Source organism: Bos mutus, chromosome 8 (genome assembly GCF_027580195.1).
Source record: "Bos mutus isolate GX-2022 chromosome 8, NWIPB_WYAK_1.1, whole genome shotgun sequence".
NCBI lineage: Eukaryota > Metazoa > Chordata > Mammalia > Artiodactyla > Bovidae > Bos > Bos mutus.
In genome coordinates this window covers 63218548-63236896 of record NC_091624.1, presented here as the reverse complement: position 1 = coordinate 63236896, position 18349 = coordinate 63218548, and the positions used below count along the sequence as shown (strand labels likewise).

The 18349-nt window shown below is 39.1% G+C and overlaps 1 protein-coding gene across 1 annotated transcript in view; it reads left to right on the top strand.

The window, feature by feature from the left end:
- Positions 1 to 18349, top strand: part of TMC1 (transmembrane channel like 1) — a 163012-nt gene that overhangs the window by 126523 nt on the left and 18140 nt on the right. Inside the window, exons 13-15 of the mRNA XM_005887852.2 lie at positions 204 to 383; positions 503 to 664; positions 10032 to 10160. Of these exons, the coding sequence (XP_005887914.1) occupies positions 204 to 383; positions 503 to 664; positions 10032 to 10160 (471 nt within the window). The remainder of the gene's footprint in view (positions 1 to 203; positions 384 to 502; positions 665 to 10031; positions 10161 to 18349) is intronic.

Genomic DNA, 18349 nt, shown 5'->3' with positions numbered 1-18349 from the left:
ACAAACTCGTGCACATGTACATCTTAAAAGTGTGAGTTGAATATGGTCCCTATTGTATTAAGATCAAAGTTTAAAAATGCATGAAATAATTTTTAGTCTTATAGAATATCAAAGGAATCTAGTTGGAACCTTGCAAATTTGGAAGAAAACAATAATAATTTTTAAACACCATCAACTTGGTTCACCCTTGTGTCTTCTTATAGATGAACATGGTCATGTCCCTCCTGGGGATGTTCTGTCCAACACTATTTGACTTATTTGCTGAATTGGAAGACTACCATCCACTCATTGCTCTGAAATGGCTACTGGGACGCATTTTTGCTCTTCTTTTAGGCAACCTGTATGTATTTATTCTTGCCCTGATGGATGAGATTAACAACAAGGTAAATCTTGTGTCTGGATTGTCCTTGCCATCAGTACATTGTTACATTCCCAGTCTCAAGATTGCCAGAAATGCCTTTGAAATCTGTTTCAGTTTTGTTTCCAATACTCTCCTTTCTAGATTGAAGAGGAGAAGCTAGTAAAGGCCAATATTACCCTATGGGAAGCCAACATGATCAAGGCCTACAATGCTTCCCTTGCTGGAAATACCACTGGGCCACCCTTTTTTGTGCACCCTGCAGATGTACCTCGCGGACCCTGCTGGGAAACAATGGTGGGGCAGGTAATGTCACACACAGGAGTGCATAACAATTATTGGATTAAAAAGGAGCAGAGTAGAAATTTCTTCTGTAAGTGTGACCTGGTTTATATTGCTTATTAATGAAAATTGCTAAGACTTACTGACTGCTCACTATATGCTGGCTGTGAATTTCACATATATTAACTCTTGCAGTCGTCACAAGCATCCATTCAGGTAAGTAGTACATTTACGCCAGGCCTCCCTGTCCATCACCAACTCCTGGAGTCCACCCAAGCCCATGTCCATTGAGTCAGTGATGCCATCCAACCATCTCATCCTCTCTCATCCCCTTCTCCTCCTGCCTTCAATCTTTCCCAGCATCAGGGTCTTTTCAAATGAGTCAGCTCTTCGCGTCAGGTGGCCAAAGTATTGGAGTTTCAGCTTCAACATCAGTCCTTCCAATGAACACCCAGGACTGATTTCCTTTAGGATGGACTGGTTGGATCTCCTTGCAATCCAAGGGACTTGCAAGAGTCTTCTCCAACACCACAGTTTGGTAGCATATAAAGGAAGAATGTTTTAAAATGGCCTGAGGAGATATTTTCTATATATATTATAATAAAGCACCCAGATTTAGCACCTAGGCCCAAGCAAATATTTAAATGGCACTCTAGTTAGTGTTACCTGTTTTCTATAAAAGAAGAGAAAAAGTTCATTTGGGAGCATACACTAAAGTTTATTTCAATAATGTTGAGTTTTGTCAAATAATTGCCCCTTAAGCATGAAAGGAACTGCTATTTTAGGTTTGTTGTTCTCAGATGACTGTGTAAATGACCCCAGTCCAAGACTAATGGTATTTTAGCAGATAAAAGAAATAGTGTTTCCTATGGCTTTCTGTTCAATAAAGGGAAACCAAACCAAACAAAAACAAAAACCTACTTCAGGTCTCTTATATCTATACAAATCTAATTTATATTTTGAAATGCCTTTACTTTTATCTCATTAGAATTGACATTCCTCATGTGCATTTCATAAACTGATTTTGGACTATGGTGAATAGACATTTAAAGACATGTCACAGTGCTTCTGTCAGACAACAGCTCAGTTTCAGTAGTAATGTAATCTTTGGGAAATTATTTGAATATATCTTTTTTTAGTTTTTAATTATTCATATTATTATTTGTATACATTTTGTATGATAAATGGAAAATTGAAAATTAGCATTAGTTTTATAAAACTAATTTAAACAAATATAGATATGATGTCCTTAGCTTCAGATACTCATCTGACTTAAGCAACTCATCTGTGATTTCAACTGTGGAAAAAAATAAGGAAAATGTGTATAATGCTAGACAGACATCATTGAGAACCAAGTCTGAAGAGTATAAATAAGGACTCTATTTTTTAAGCTTTCAGGGACCAGATAGGCCTTCCTTTTCCAGTTACATGTTATTAAATTCTCAGTTTTCAGACATCCATGTTTTATACATGTGTATAGGATCATACAGTGTATGAAATAATAAATGAAAGGAAAACTGCCTGCACTTGGTAGAGAGAAATTTGTGATACACGGTGTGGTAGACAGAATAAAAGCTACTCCAAAATGTCCATGTTCTAATTCCTGGAAATTGTGAATATGTTACCTTACATAGCAAAATGGACTTTACCAATGTGAGTAAGCTAAATATCTGGGGATAGGAAAAGTATCCTGGATTATATAGGTGAGCCTAACAAAATTACAACATACTTATACATGGGAGGCAAGAGTGAGAAAAACTGGATGTGACAGTGGAAACAGAGGTTGGAGTGATGCTCTTTAAAAGTGAAGGAAGGGGGCCATGAGCCTGTTTTTATTGAGTCTTTTTTTATCACTTCTAGGCTGTCCCCTAAATCTTCAGCAAAAGTTGAGAGAAATGAAAAAAAAAAAAAAAAGTAGTTTTCACAGACTCAAAGAGTTTGAGACATTCTCTTAATAGACATCCCAGAATGCAGACTGGCATGAGGGCTAAGAAACGTATTCTTTACCAGGAAAACACCTGAATTAAACAGGATTAATAGAACTAACTGTAAAGAATAAGGTGGAAGCTGCTCACTTCTGAAGAGGAAGCAGCAATTAATTAGACATGAATGTCAATGCAATCTAGAAAACATCTTTCTGATTATTCAGAAGCTTCTGGGATAGTCCTCTGCATCCTGAATTAAAATAAATAAAAAAATATTTATTTAATTATTCTTCTTGTAGCCCCTGTACCATGCTGCTTGTCTTTTTCTTTTTTTTAAGATCCTGTCCCTAGTGGTTTTCTTTGCTTCATTATCTTTTCTGACTGCTGTTTGTAGTTGGGGTTCCCTTTTCTGTTTCACCTTCCTTTCTTTAAAGGAACAGGCAGCACTAGTGGGAAAGCTTGTGGGAGCTGGAGGAGGGAAGGGCTGTGATTCTGAACAGAACGTTGATGAGGGAGGTGGGATCCACGGGGGCAAAGAGAACACAGGGGATGTAAAAACCCTGAGTGCTGGGAAGGTCTGGTGTTTAAGAGATCAATAGGTATATCCATGTACCTGGAAACATTAATTTTAAGCACTTTTAAAACAAAGTCATTCCAGAAGAAATAGTATCAGCAGCTTCTAGAGATGCATCCCAAAGAATTATTCATTGTTCTCTGAGAACATTCCAGATGTTTCCTCTTCTTCTCTGTGGATGTCCTCTCCTCTGTTGTCCTTCAAGGATACCGTGGAACTCAGGCTTTCTTTGATTATAAGGATTTGGTGACTCCTTTACGTCTCCAGGAAATCTCAAGATGTAGTCACTTAGTCTCATCTCCAATGGCATTTGATAGGTAGGCAGCAGAACAATTCTTGGGAGATCACTATTTGAAGCTGTATACTGAGGTCTGCATTTTGGGGACAGAGAGAAAGCAGACTACTACTGAAGATAATGACAACAATGGCTCACAGTTATCAAATTCTTGTGTGCCAGGCATTATCTCTTTGAATTTTTATTAATAAATTGCCCTCCAAGTTATATCATTATCCCTGTTTTATAGATGAGGAGACCATAACTTAGAAAAGTAAAGAGACCTTAAAGGAAGACCTTAAAGGAGACCTTAAAGGAAGCCAGTGATAGGAACCCAAATTTGACCTACAGAGTCTGATCAGAGTTTATGTCCTCCACAGTGCCGAATCATCCTCCAGAAACATAACTAACATCAGTGTGTGCTCCCCAGGATCCTGCCATGGAAAATCTATAGTCTTTGTGATACGCCTTCTCTATTATTTCCCTGGTGGCTCAAACAGTAAAGAATCTGCCTTCAGTGTGGGAAATCTGGATTTGATCCCTGGGTTGGGAAGATCCCCTGGAGAAGGAACTGGCTACCCACTGCAGTATTCTTGCCTGGAGAATTCCATGGACAGAGGAGCCTGATGAGCTACAGTCCATGGGGTTGCAAAGAGTCAGACACAACTGAGAGAGACTAACACTAACACTGCTAGTTAATGATAGTCTTAGATTTATTGATCAAAGCTTCCCAAGCATTTTATTACTACATGTCAGGAGTGTGAAGTGTGAGGTGTGGAGTGCAGTGGTCTGCAGAAGGCCTGCAGGGAAGCCATGCTCCATCCTGACTAGCACACTAGGAACTGGGACTGAATGATGTTCCCTTGGTGGGCTAGACCACCATTTTGGGAATTTCCTTTCTTATAAAGCAGTATATTCCTTCTATGGTGTGTTAATAAATATTTTCACATAATGTTGGAATCCTCTTCTGCTATTTTATGTAAAAGTTAGGACACTGGTTAGGGGAAGAATCAGACTTCAACCATTGGGATGAGGGTGCTTAGGAGTTTGTGGAGGACTTCAAAATCACTCTGAAATTATCTCTTACTGAGGAAGTCTTTTCAAGCTCATGGTGGAAACCTAAAAATATCCCTCATAGCCTGCCACTAATGGATGCTAATTATTAGAATCTGAACTCAAGTTTCCTGGGGAATGGAAAGAAGAATAAACAAGAGTAGGGAAGAGAAAAGTTATGTTCAGTAATAACTGCAAGAATTTACTGTTACTCAATCATTCACTCCATGTTTATTAAGTGCATATTAAGTGGTGGGCATTGTGCTAGACACTGGAGGTCCAGTGGGGAACAAAAGTGGGTCTCTTCTTTGTCCTTGTGAGAATTACCATCTCTTAGGAAGAACAAAACCATTAATTAAATGAATATATAACATTTAAGGACAGGTCATGGTGAAGAGTTCTGACAAAATGTGGTACACTGGAGAAGGGAATGGCAAACCACTTCAGTGTTCTTGCCCTAAGAACCACATGAACAGTATGAAAAGGCAAAAAGATAGGACACTGAAAGATGAACTCCCCAGGTCGGTAGGTGCTCAATATGCTACTGGAGATTGGTGGAGAAATAACTCCAGAAAGAATGAAGGGATGGGGCCAAAGCAAAAACAATAACCCGTTGTGGATGGGACTGGTGATGGAAGCAAGGTCCAATGCTATAAAGAGCAATATTGCATAGGAACCTGGAATGTTAGGTCCATGAATCAAGGCAAATTGGAAGTGGTCAAACAGGAGATGGCAAGAGTGAACGTCAACATTCTAAGAATCAGCGAACTAAAATGGACTGGAATGGGTGAATTTAACTCAGATGACCATTATATCTACTACTGTGGGCAGGAATCCCTTAGAAGAATGAAGTAGCCCTCTTAGTCAACAAAATAGTCTGAAATGTAGTACTTGGATGCAATCTCAAAAGTGACAGAATGATCTCTGTTCATTTCCGAGGCAAACCATTCAATATCACAGTAATCCAAGTCTATGCCCTGACCAGTAATGCTAAGAAGCTGAAGTTGAATGGTTCTATGAAGGCCTACAAGACTTTCTAGAACTAACACTGAAAAAAGATGTCCTTTTCATTATAGGGGACTGAAATGCAAAAGTAGGAAGTCAAGAAATACCTGTAGTAACAGGTAAATTTGGCCTTGGAATACAGAATGAAGCAGAGCACGGCTAATACAGTTTTGCCAAGAGAACGCACTGTTCATAGCAAAAACCCTCTTCCAACAACACAAGAGAAGACTCTACACATGGACATCGCCAGATGGTCAACACCGAAATCAGACTGGTTATATTCTTTGCAGCCAAAGGTGAGAAAGCTCTATACAGTCAGCAAAAACAAGACTGGGAGCTGACTGTGGCTCAGATCATGAACTCCTTATTTCCAAATTCAGACATAAATTGAAGAAAGTAGGGAAAACCACTAGACCATTCAGGTATGACCTAAATCAAATCCCTTACAATTATACAGTGGAAGTGTGAAATAGATTTAAGGGACTAGATCTGATAGACAGAGTGCCTGATGAACTATGGATGGACATTTGTGACATTGTGCAGGAGACAGGGATCAAGACCATCCCCAAGAAAAAGAAATGCAAAAGAGCAAAATGGCTGTCTGAGGAGGCCTTACAAATAACTGTGACAAGAAGAGAAGCAAAAAGCAAAGGTGAAAAGGAAAGATATCCATTTGAATGCAGAGTTCCAAAGAATAACTAGGAGAGCTAAGAAAGACTTCCTCAGTGATCAGTGTAAAGAAATAGAAAAAAACAATAGAATAGGAAAGACTAGAGATCTCTTCAAGATTATTAGAGATACCAAGGGAACACTTCATGCAAAGATGGGCTAAATAAAGGACACAAATGGTATGGACCTAATAGAAGCAGAAGATATGAAGAAGAGGTGGCAAGAATACACAGAAGAACTGTACAATAAAGATCTTCATGACCCAGATAATCATGATGGTGTGATCACTCACCTAGAGTTAGACATCTTGGAATGTGAAGTCAAGTGGGCCTTAGGAAGCATCACTACAAACAAAGCTAGTAGAAGTGATGGAATTCCAGTTGAGTTATTTCAAATCCTAAAAGATGATGCTGTGAAAGTGCTGCACTCAATATGTCAGCAAATTTGGAAAACTCAACAGTGGCCACAGGACTGGAAAAGGTCAGTTTTCATTCCAATCCCAAAGAAAGGCAATGCCAAAGAATGTTCAAACTACCACACAATTGTACTCATTTCACATGCTAGTAAAGTAATGCTCAAAATTCTCCAAGCCAGGCTTCAACAATACATGAACCGTGAACTTCCAGATGTTCAAGCTGGATTTAGAAAAGGCAGAGGAACCAGAGATCAAATTTCCAGCATCTGGTGGATCATCGAAAAAGCAAGAGTTCCAGAAAAAACATCTATTTCTGCTTTATTGACAATTTTTGCCTTTGACTGGATCACAATAAACTGTGGAAAATTCTGAAAGAGATGGGAATACCAAACCACCTGATCTGCCTCTTGAGAAATCTGCATGCAGGTCAGGAAGCAACAGTTAGAACTGGACATGGAACAACAGACTGGTTTCAAAAAGGAAAAGGAGTACGTCAAGCAGTTGCTTATTTAACTTCTATGCAGAGGACATCATGAGGAACACTGGGCTGGAAGAAGCATAAGCTGGAATGGAGATTGCAGGGAGAAATATCAATAACCTCAGATATGCAGATATTATCACATTTATGGCAGAAAGCAAAGAAGAACTAAAGAGCCTCTTGATGAAAGTGAAAGAGGAGAGTGAAAAAATTGGCTTAAAGCTCAACATTCAGAAAACTAAGATCATGCCATCTGGTCACATCACTTCATGGGAAATAGATGGGGAAACAGTGGAAACAGTGAGAGACTTTATTTTGGGGGGCTCCAAAATCACTGCAGATGGTGACTGCAGCCATAAAATTAGAAGACACTTGCTCCTTGGAAGAAAAATTATGACCAACCTAGGCAGTATATTAAAAAGCAGAGACATTACTTTGCCAACAAAGGTCCATTTAGTCTAGGTTATGGTTTTTCCAGTAGTCATGTATGGATGTGACAGTTGGACTTTAAAGAAAGATGAGTGCCAAAGAATTGATGCTTTTGAACTGTGATGTTGGAGAAGGCTGCTGAGAGTCCCTTGGACTGCAAGGAGATCCAACTAGTCTATCCTAAGGGAAATCAGTCCTGAATATTCATCAGAAGGTCTGATGTTGAAGCTGAAACTCCAATACTTTGGCCACCTCATGCGAAGAACTGACTCATTTGAAAAGACCCTGGTTCTGGGAAAGATTGAATTAGGAGGAGAAGGGGATGACAGAGGATGAGATGGTTGTGTGGCATCACTGACTCGATGGACATGAGTTTGACTAAACTCTGGGAGTTGGTGATGGACAGGGAGGTAGGCATGCTGTAGTCCATTGAGTTTCAAAGAGTTGGACATGACTGAGTGACTGAACTGAATTGATAACATTTACAATTTTATAGTGTCAACAAAGCACTACAAGAATGCAGTGCACGCCATCTGAGAAGGCAGCATGGACTTTAAAGTACAGAATTCAGTGGTTTTTAGTAAATGTTTATGTTGTTAATGGAGTACATCAAAGCTATATATTGTCACCCTGCTTATTTAACTTATATGCAGAGTACATCATGAGAAATGCTGGGCTGGAAGAAGCACAAGCTGGAATCAAGATTGCCAAGAGAAATATCAATAACCTCAGCTATGCAGATGACACCACCCTTATGGCAGAAAGTGAAGAGGAACTCAAAAGCCTCTTGATGAAAGTGAAAGTGGAGAGTGAAAAGTTGGCTTAAAGCTCAACATTCAGAAAATGAAGATCATGGCATCCGGTCCCATCACTTTATGGGAAATAGATGGGGAAACAGTGGAAACAGTGTCAGACTTTATATTTTTGGCTCCAAAATCACTGCAGATGGTGACTGCAGCTATGAAATTAAGACGCTTACTCCTTGGAAGGAAAGTTATGACCAACCCAGATAGCATATTGAAAAGCAGAGACATTACTTTGCCAACAAAGGTCCATCTAGTCAAGGCTATGGTTTTTCCAGTTGTCACGTATGGATGTGAGAGTTGGACTGTGAAGAAAGCTGAGCACCGAAGAATTGATGCTTTTGAACTGTGGTGTTGGAGAAGACTCTTGAGCGTCCTTTGGACTGCAGGGAGATCCAACCAGTTCATTCTAGGAGAGATCAGTCCTGGGTGTTCATGGGGAACACATGTATACCTGTGGCAGATTCATTTTGATATATGGCAAAACCAATACAATATTGTAAAGTTAAATTAAATAAAATAAAAAAAAGAAAGAAAACGAAGGGAAAAAAAACAGCTTGAACATCTGGAAAAAAAAAAAAGACTGATGCTAAAGCTGAAACTCCAATACATTGGCCACCTCATGCGAAGAGTTGACTGATTGGAAAAGACCATGATGCTGGGAGGGATTAGGGGCAGGAGGAGAAGGGGACGACAGAGGATGAGATGGCTGGATGGCATCACTGACTCGATGGATGTGAGTCTGAGTGAACTCCCAGAGTTGGTGATGGACAGGGAGGCCTGGCATGCTGCGATTCATGGGGTCGCAAAGAGTCGGACACGACTGAGTGACTAAACTGAACTGATGTTGTTAATCACAATGACATTTGTTTTTTAAGAGCTCACAATATTTTTTTTGTGTTGACACCCATTTTTGTTTCCCCTTGAGTATTATTAATTTGTTTCCAGTTTTGATCTGGGAGAAACAATGCTTTCATAATTATATGTATAGATTGGCACTTGCCATAAGATACATTTCTAGATGTGGATTTTCTTCATCAAATTCCACACACTTACAATGGGATGGATCTTCACAAAAGTCCTGCCCCCACCACTCCAAATGATGCACCAGTTTAATTTCCCCATCAGTTTATGGCAGTGCCTGTTTCACCATACTCTCATCAATATGGAAGAGCATGGGTTTTTAAATAGTTATCACTGTGTAAATAACAACTGTATTTTTATAAGGAATTAAATCCTTTTTTATTTTTATAAGGAATTAAGTACTTTTGAATGTTTTAATTAACTGTATATTTTCTTATTTTTTATATGTGCCATTTGCCATTCTTTTCCTTATTGAATTGCCCATCTATTGCACTGATTTGTAAAAGTTTTTAATGTGTTAGAAAAACTAGTCTTCTATCATATATGCCACAAGTACTTTTTACAAGTTTGTCTTTTAATTTTATAAATAGCGCTGCTTGTCAGATTAAACTGCTAAATTTCTGTGTTGTCAGTATTTTCCTGTTTTGTGTTCTTGTATCAGGCTTATAAAAGTTTCTCAGTAAAAAGACTTTTGATCCAGTGGTTTGAGCACAGGAAATAATTATTTTTAACCTAGTAAAATAGGGGTGAAACATTTTTAACTGGCTCGATATGCTTAACTAGTTTACCATTAGTTGCAGTTTCAAGTTAATACTGCTTAGAAAGCATGATAAATTTGATGTCAACCTTAGGACCACGTGAAGGGAGAAATGCTTGTTTTAATACACATACTATTTCAACAGGAATTTGTGCGACTGACTGTTTCTGATGTTCTGACCACCTATGTCACAATTCTCATTGGGGACTTTCTCCGAGCATGTTTTGTGAGGTTTTGCAACTACTGTTGGTGCTGGGATTTGGAATACGGATACGTAAGTGTGATATTCATCTTTCTCTTAGCAGATCATTCCTTTGTGACTCATCATTTATACATACAGTGCAAGAAGAAGAATTAGGAGGTAGGATGGTCTTTCAGATGTCAATAAGCAAAGACCAATGAGGACAGTTCTGATTCAGAAGGAGATAAGACTTGAATATCATGGCTTGCAGTAGTCTAACAAAATTAGATTCTAGTAAAATTATAGGTGGCAAAAGCAGTGACTTTAACCCATATGTTAAACTGGTGAACTCAGTAAATCTTGGGTCCACAGTCTGTACCCTTCCCATGAAGTTTGCTGGCATTTCTAGAAGCAGGGCAAGATGAGTAGTATCAACTGTACATTTTCTGTTAATTCCTTTGAATTCTACCAAGCAAACTCCTGGACACTTATCAAGTGCATCACTGTGCAGTATGTTGGGGGATGAAGGCATCAGTGATTATGCTGCTTGCTTCATAAAGCTCACAGTCTAATAAGCACTCAGCAGAGACACAGCAGGGGGCTGTAAAAGGCCCAGGGTGCTGCTAGGGCTCTGGTAAGTGGTGGGGTAGAATTCCAGCAAGTTGACTTGCTTCCCCATAGCAACAGCACAGGTTTCTCTGAGCCCCATTGGTGTTGATTCCATCATTAACCCCCGTCTTTGTTCAACGCCAGATCCCCTACAAAGCTTGAGAGTGGTAGCAGAACATACATCTCTGTGTCCTCCTTTTGCACATGAAACTGTTATTTTGGGAAACAGGACTTGAGGAGTTGATAGTACTTATTTGCTCAAATATTTCCAGCGGTTTCTAAATATTTAGAATGAATTTGAATCTCTGTCCAGGGCTATCGATACCCTTTGTGATCTTCTGCTTTTTTCCCTCTGAACTCATCTCCTACCACTTTTGCTCTTGCTTTGTAAAATCTGTAAACATTGGGGTTCTTTGTTATGCTCAAACACAGATGCTCCTTGCATCTGCCCTAGCTGTTCTTCCTCTGGGGGTGCAGTTTCCTAGAATTTGCTGGGACTGATTCTTATCATTAAGGACTCAGCTTATAAGTCACCTCCTTCAAGCTTTTCTCTGACCTTCCAATCTAAGGTGGCCCATCAGGCACTCTCTGTTTCAGCACAGTTTTATTTTCTTTATACAATGTATAACTACTTGACATCTTCTGTTTTGAAAGTGCTTATTATCTGTCTCCCTCTGTTGGAATGAAAGCTTTCTCAAAACAGAGGCCTTGACCTCATGCTTTGAGCTGTGCTTGTCACATAGCAGGAGTTATTTTGACTGGCTGACTCAGTGTTGAACCTCCACATTTCAACACCATTAAGGCAACACTGTCTGCTGACAGAACTCTGCTTGCTTCCTGGATGTGCCCTGGAGTCAAGTTCTGCCCTAGTATTCTTGAGCTAATGATGTTTCTCTTCTCCCCAGTAAAGGGTTATTCTTCCTTGCTGGTCTTCTTCTTGTCTCATGCCTTCTAGTTTCTGGTCAAGTCCTATATTCAGAACTATTTTTAAGACTCCAGGCTAGATCCTCTACCTGACTTTGAGACTGTACCTTTTATGAGGTCATCTCTGTCTTTCTTCCGGAAAGTGCTTCTTGGAGGAGCCAGAAGGTCATGTTGTTTGGTAGACGATGGTGAGGTAATGCTATAGATCCAGAATGCTCTTGTGTTGCTTCCCCGTTCTCTGCTGTGAAGTATTCAGCTGGCTTGGTTTCATTTCTATTTTCCTGGCCTGATTCAGCTCTTCTGAAGCAAGCATAAAAATTGCTATTTCTTTCTTAGACCATCACTCAGCTTATGCTTGCCTTTTATCCCTTTTTTCTTCTTAAGTGCTAGAAAATTTTGCTTCAAATATGAAGTCAATATAACATGACCTGTATGCATAAAAGCTGTAATTAAATCACTAATTTATTATTTATTGAGTGCTGACAGTGCTCTTGGGTTAGTATGAAGTATAGGAAAACAGACAAAATCTGTTTGAGGTCACAGCGAGTGAATTTTCTTCCATGTTACCTTTGGAAGGCTCATCAGAGAGAAACTCAGCAGTGAAACAAGTTTTGAAACATTAAAGTTGGATGCTGGATCTTTAATATGGATTTTATTATCACTGACCCACCAGGTGGATAGTTTACAGAGCTGAGTGCATGCTAGTCACAAACTATCATGAGCAAACCTCTGTGCCAGCTGATAAGAGGATCAGTTCAGTTCAGTTCCGTTGCTCAGTCATGTTAGACTCTGCGACCCCATGAATTGCAGCACGCCAGGCCTCCCTGTCCATCACCAACTCCTAGAGTTCACTCAAACTCACGTCCATCGAGTTGGTGATGCCATCCAGCCATCTCATCCTCTGTTGTCCCCTTCTCCTCCTGCCCCCAGATAGGAGGATACAGAGATGTAAAAGTTGTAAGCCTAAGGAGAGGTTGCAAATGTGGGCCTGCAGGCTAGAGTCAGCTGACAGATATTTTTATTCTGGTCTGCAGTATTGTTTCTTTTTTCTTTTTTTGATGAGCTAATATTTTAAATCTTGGAGCTTTACATTTAAAAAATATGGATCTCTTATTTTTCCTGACATATTGTAAGGCCCATATTCCCATGCTGGAGAAAATGGCAGGAGCTGAGGATACTGCCCTCTTTCGGTAAAATATTCATTCACCAATTCTTCACACTCTGCTACAAGCTTCCCTTGTCAGCACAGAGCAGGAAATGTAATTGCACACTGGAGACACCATGACTTCTGTTGGGGTTGTGAGGTAGAGATCAATAGAAATGCAAAGACAGGATGAATTAAGAAACATTTGAGCCAAATATTGAATAAAAATCAAAATTTAAAAAGATTGAGATGGAAGAACGCATTCTCGGTGGACGGACTGATGGAAGGCAGGGCCCAGCAGCTAGCAAGTATGGAGAGTGCAGATAGAGATGCAGAATCTAAATGGTGCTGCTTTAGCGAAGAAGAGAATGATGAGAATGTGTTTCTGATCTTCTGGACTTCCTGACTGGCAATATGAGTCCAGAAAGTACCTTGCTTGAAGCAAAGGAGAACCTGAGATGGGCAGAAGAGATGCTTTTAAGAATCCTTTCAGGAATGAAAGAGAAAAGATGTCCATTTCTGCTACTAAAGAATTTTTTTTTCCTGAACTTTAAAAATAATGCCAGTTCATTGTTAAAAAGTCTGTAAAAGGTAATAGAAACTTACTATGAAAATAAAAATAACAGGTTATACTATCATTCAGGACATTACTTCATTGAATTGTAGAGTATTAATATTTATTTCAGTTTAGTTCAGTTCAGTCGCTCAGTTGTGTCCGACTCTTTGCGACCCCCTGAATCGCAGCACGCCAGCATACCTAAATAAATATTTATTTAGGTATGGATAAACACGTACTGTAGATTTATATGTTTTACTATAGACTTTTGTAAATACATATAAGCATGTATCTTATTGACTAGTTACTTGCATTTTTCACCTAATGGTGATCTTTCTCTATGTTATTAACTGGTCTTTTATAATTTTTAAATGACTGTGTATGATTCTACATATGAATTTACTATAATTAGCTATTTTTTATTTGTTGTCAGTTAATTGTACCTAATGGTTTATTATTATAATAAACACTGTGATCACATTTATTTATATCCATGCAGATAAATATCTCCATAGATAAATCATAGTGGTATGCACAAATTATTTCCTTATGAGAAATTTCTCTAAATTGAATTGACCACTCATAGAGAAGATATTTTTGAAAAAGTACATTCACATTTTCTACAGCTAACCTCTATAAAATGTAAACTCTGCAGACTCCAGCATTAGACTCAGAGATCCATAAAATGTTAAGGTTAGGTGAAATTTTGACAAAATAAATCATAATGCTTTTATTTTACCCATAAAAAAAATCAAGAGTCTGTGAATTGAAGTGAGTTGCTTAAGTTATTTAGTCAGAGGATAAATAATGACAATGAAGTGTTCTTTTCTTTTTTGAAAGTTATTATGTTTAGTATACCGAATTACATACTGATTAAATCTGAGTAAATTGGATTTAAAGTGACCTTATATATTTTTCCAGTTGTAAATTCACGGCCAAAGTATCATCACAACAAACCTAAGAGGATGAATTGAGGTAGGAAAATTACTGGCTAGGAGCAGACTATTAGACCATGTAATGTAAGTTAATCTTTCTGTAAGGTTTCTCTGAGCATAGCAGATGGTTCTCAATGTTTCTAAAGAGTTCACTGGCTCGTGGAAGTGGAATGCTTTGCTCACAGAAAGAATTTTAACCACCCTGATTCAGCAAAATCACCCTGAGGCCTCTTGTAAACTCTGGATTTTATAATGGCTCGATACTACTCTCACTTTAATTTATGTTGACACCATCCTTGCCATTTGTCAATGAAGTAAGTAAAGAGCATCCAGGAAGACATGGACTGAATACATGGCATGAGGTAAGAGTATATTCAATCAAATTAAAACCTCCGTGTTTTGTTTAAAATTACATTTTTAAGGTGCTGCTGCTGCTAAGTCGCTTCAATCATGTCCGGCTCTGTGCGACCCGATAGATGGCAGCCCACCAGGCTCCCCCATCATTTTTAAGGTGGTCCTCACTAAATTCCACTTTATGTAAGTGGAAAATATGGAAGATTTCCCTGAGATCTGATGAAAGGAGTACTAGATTACCTATAAATAAGAGGCATATGATTCACAGACCATCAGAGGATATTCCTAGTTATATTACACTGTATTATATTTTTCTGTAGTGCTTACTATGTGTTAGAACATCTACAAAATACATATGTTATTCTGTATAATCATGCCAGCAATACTATGAAGTAGATATTTTCCTCCTTTATAGTAAGCTGAGAATTAGAGATGCTTAATAATTTGCTCAAAGACAATTTAACTGGTTAGTGGTGGAGCTAGGACTGAAACCCACATCTGATTGACTTCAAAGCCATGAACCAGCCTTCCATCATATTGAATTTTTGCTGTAATGCTTACCCCTAGAAACATCAAGGACTCTGCCAAAGCATGACTAATTCATGAGCCAGCCCATGGCATTTGTTACTCAAATGCTTAGACAGGTTTCTTGCTGTAGAATGGAATTGGCAGGAGGAGCTAGGATGTAGAATTAGGAGATAGGGAGATATTCCTTATCTGGGAATGAGATACTATTCAGGGGTCCAGGAAAGAGGGTATGATAAAGAGTCAGTAAGAAGTCATGGGTCCCCAGTGAGGGGATGAGAACATGCGCAAAGGGACAAGAACAGGCTGGGCTGGATGGTATCTATCTACAGGCAGTGAGGGTTAGACAAAGCCCTGAGGTGCTGAATTATCCTAGAAGATGAGGCTTGGATTTGCCCTAGGTTAGTAGTTCTTAAATTTGAGCGTATATCAGAGTGCTCTGAAGGCACATGAAAACACAGAGTTTCTGATTCAGTAGATCTGGATGGGGCTTGAGAATTTACTAAGAACTTCCCAGGTGTTGATGTGTGGATGGTCTGGGGGCCACCATCGCATACTATTGCCCAGAGCCCTAGTCCAGGCCAGCCTGCAGCTCTCAGCAGGGTGATTCCAGCTGTGGGAAATGAGATTTGTGTGAAGAAAGCAGGTCACTGCAGTGACAGAATTACCTCTGAGATCCTGAATTTCATGTCACAATATCCAGAGGTTGATGATTTGCCAGAAATAACTAAACTCACAAAGAGAGAATGGATTTTCTCAGACTTTTTAGTCCAGTGAGTACATATGTCTTCTTTCTGGGTAGCTAACTGTGACTCTAGCCCACTGCAAACAAAGGCCTAAAAATAAAGCAAGATAATTTCTAGTTCCTTGACTATTATGGACCTCAACCAAAATCCAAGTAGGTTCTCCTGTTGCTAGTTCCTAAAAATCTTATTTCGGGTGAGCAGCCCTTAGAGACTTCTCTACGTTTATTCCATTTGAATCATTTTGTTATCTCAGGTTTCAAGAAAACCTGTTGTTTTTTTTTTTCCTCAAGCATCATTTACTTTTAACCTTTTTATATTTTAGAGGCAAACTTTGCAATTTGGTTTACACTCATGAATGCATTATCTTAAAAATGAAACTATAATGTTATCTCATATTTTAAAAAAATTCACCTCAAAAAGAATGAGCCTTGAATTTCACACTCTGTGTGTGTGTGTTTGCTTTCTTACATTTGTTCTGCTTTTAGAGGGTGGATTTCTGAATTTAATACATAGAATATAAATTCCATTTTTAAGGTGCTTAGAGAGAAGCAATTCTTTAATAACTGAGTCAATCAATAATAGATTTTAGATTAGAAAGGGATCTTAGAAATTATCTAGAAGTAAGCAGACTTTCTCTGTAAAAGACTGCATAGTAAGTATTTTCACTTCTGCAGGTATGTTATTGTGATGTAAGAAAAATATTTTGGTTTTCATCCCAGTTCTTGGTCAGAGCTCCTAAAATCTTTGTAGGTTCCTAAGCATTGAAGGTTCTAAGAACATCTTGTATTCTTATATTTGGTCTTTAGTCCTGACTCTTGATGCAGAGTTCCTAAATTCCTTTGGATATCTTGGATGATAGGAGCATTATTTGTTCCAATGAGGCAGCTCCAGATGGGCTCCTGGATAGGAGGCTGGTTAGCAAAAGACCTGGCCATAATTAGAAGCTTGGAAATTTCAACCTTATTCCCCCATCCACCAGGGAAAGGAGAGAGGCTGGAAGCTGAGTTAATGATTGGTGTTGTCCATGTGATGAAGTCTCCATAAAAATCTCTGAACCTTGGGGTTTGGAGAACTTCCAGGTTGCTGAATATACTGAAGGGCTGGGAAGAGGGTGCACTTGGAGAAGGCAAAGAAACACTGTACTCTTTCCCCTGCACCTTGCCCATGCATCTTTTTTTTTTTTAACTTGCTATTCCTGAGTTGTGTCCTTTTATAATAAACCAGTAATCTGGTAAACAGTTTTCCTGAGACCTGTGAGCTGTTCTAGCAAATGATCAAACCTGAGGAGGGAGTCATGGGAATCTCTAATCAGCATAGATGACAACCTGAGCCTTCAATGAATGGGTCTTGTGGGGACGAGACCTTAACCTGTGGGGTTTGTTAGTGTCTGAACTGAGTTAAATTGTAGGACATTCAGTTGATGTCTACAGAGAGAAACGGTTGGTTTGCAGGGTTGGGGGTGGGGGGAGTATCATGAATAAGTGTAATCATGGAGGAAAATAAGTGATTTTCCTTGCATCAAGTGATATGATCTCTGTTATACCTATTAAACTTCTGTTTTCATCCCAAACAGCAATAGACAATATATAAATGAATTAATGCAGCTATGTTCTAAAAAACAACTTTATCCACAAAAATTGGTGGTGGCCAGATTTGGCCCCTAAGCCATAATGCACCAATCCCTGATCTAGTTCATTTCATCAATTTATCTGTGAGGAAACTGAGGCCTGAATTAATCAGTGACTGGCTCAGCTCACCCAGCTAGGAAATGGCAGGCAAAGTCTCATACTAGGATCCGAATCCCAGGCGAGTGTCTGTAGCACAAACCCGCTGGCACAGTAGGGGCCCTCTACCCTTTCTCTGAATCGAGTTAATCAATTTATGCATCAAAGCTGTCATTCCTTCAGCTGCCCCTGCCGCACACACGGTATAAAGCCAGGGGTTCCTAGTGTGTCCTTTGTGCTTTTCTAGTCACTTGGTTATAAAAATATCTCATCTCAAATGGCCTTTAAGAGGTTTATGTGCTTATGAAAATAAAAGAAATGTACTTCTGAACGTTTGAATTTTTTTCATTTTCCTCAGTTTGGTGGGCTAAATCTGACACTCTTCTAAAGAGGCCAAGGTTGAAGGTTTGATTCGTAAATGGACACAGAGAAGAGCCGTTTCAAGGCCACAGATGGTGCCGGCCACCGACTGAGCGTTTGTCACATGCGTTCTGTGATCTCACAGGGCTCCAGGAGAAAAGGGAAGTTGATGCAGAGCAAAGGGCTCCTGAAAAAGAGAAAGACTCAGAGCTAACATTTCTCCAGATTAGAAGCAATTCATCTTCTTCATTTTTCCATGAAAACCACACTTTTCTCGTTGTTGATTATAGAACAAACACTGTCAACTGAACCTCTTTGCATCTTACATTAAGCTTCATCTGCAAACTAAGTGAAACACTGTATAATCTTTAGTAATATCCTTAGTGAACTTACCTTGAAATCGTC